Source organism: Rhinopithecus bieti, unplaced genomic scaffold (genome assembly GCF_001698545.2).
Source record: "Rhinopithecus bieti isolate Rb0 unplaced genomic scaffold, ASM169854v2 repeat_35394, whole genome shotgun sequence".
NCBI classification, from domain to species: domain Eukaryota; kingdom Metazoa; phylum Chordata; class Mammalia; order Primates; family Cercopithecidae; genus Rhinopithecus; species Rhinopithecus bieti.
In genome coordinates, this window is record NW_016840449.1 from 1 (window position 1) to 1,197 (window position 1,197).

The 1,197-nt window shown below is 44.1% G+C and overlaps 1 protein-coding gene across 1 annotated transcript; it reads left to right on the forward strand.

Moving 5' to 3' along the window:
* The first annotated feature begins 175 nt into the window (after positions 1 to 175).
* LOC108524952 (nephrin-like) lies at positions 176 to 865 on the forward strand. The gene is made up of 2 exons (XM_017866028.1): positions 176 to 520; positions 608 to 865. The coding sequence occupies exons 1-2, from the start codon at positions 303 to 305 to the stop codon at positions 837 to 839; spliced, it is 450 nt and encodes a 149-aa protein (XP_017721517.1). The 5' UTR covers positions 176 to 302; the 3' UTR covers positions 840 to 865.
* Positions 866 to 1,197: the final 332 nt, after the last annotated feature.

Consider the following 1,197-nt stretch of genomic DNA (forward strand, 5'->3'; position numbering starts at 1 on the left):
GACAGAAAGAAAAAAGAAAGAAACCTAACCTTCATTTTCCATAGAAGCAACCATTCGGTCTTGAATTTTTTTTTCTGTTTCTTTTGGTTTTGTTTTCACTTACTTCTTTTTAAAATTATTTTTAATTGTAATGTTTAATTTGAGACAGGGTCTTGCTATGTTGCCCAGACTGGTCTCGAACTTCTGGGCTCAAGCAATCCTCCAGCCTTGGTCTCACAAAGTACTGGGATTTTAGGAACAGTTTGGTGTTTGCCAGAGGAGTGTTCACAGTGACCTTATAGAACATGACTATACCGTGAACAATGAGAAGCGATTGTATATTTAAAATCATTCCTAGGGAAAACTTGGACAGAATCTTCTGGGATTCTTTTGTATCCTCTGACTGCTTTCCCATCTTTCTCCGCATAGGCCGCCCTGACCCTCCATCAGGATTAAAGGTTGTGAGTCTGACCCCACACTCTGTGGAGCTGGAGTGGAAGCCTGGCTTTGATGGGGGCCTGCCACAGAGGTTCTGCATCAGGTGGGTCCTTGTCGAGGCAGGAAGGAAGGGGAGGCAGCCAATGGGCTGGGGCACTTCCCTGAACTTACTATCCCCCCTGTCCTGCAGGTGTGAGGCCCTGGGGACTCCAGGGTTCCACTATGTGGATGTCCTACCACCCCAGGCCACCACCTTCACACTGACTGGTCTGCAGCCTTCTACACGATACAAGGTCTGGCTGCTGGCCAGCAATGCCTTGGGAGACAGTGGACTGGCTGACAAGGGGACCCAGCTTTCCATCACTACCCCAGGTGGGAAGGAAGGCTTGGGCAGGTTGGAGTGTGCCTCAGAGGACGTGTAGGGTAGTACAGTGAAGTCAATACAATTCCCTTTTTATGATGAGTTACTGAGGCCTAGAGCTGTTAAGCAAATTGTCCAAGGTCACACAGCTAGTAAAAGATAAAGACGAGACTGAAACTCGGGCAGATGAACTTGAGACCAGCCGTTAACCACAACCCATACTGTCTGAATGTGATTAATGACCAAGGGAAATTAGAAAACAGTTTGAATTAAATGCAAATGAAAACATATAAAAATTTGAGGTTGCAGTTAAAGCAGTACTTAGAGGGAAATATATAGCATTAAGTGCTTATTTTAGTTATTTATTTTATTTTATTTTTATTTATTTTATTTTTTTGAAACGGAGTTTCACTCTTGTT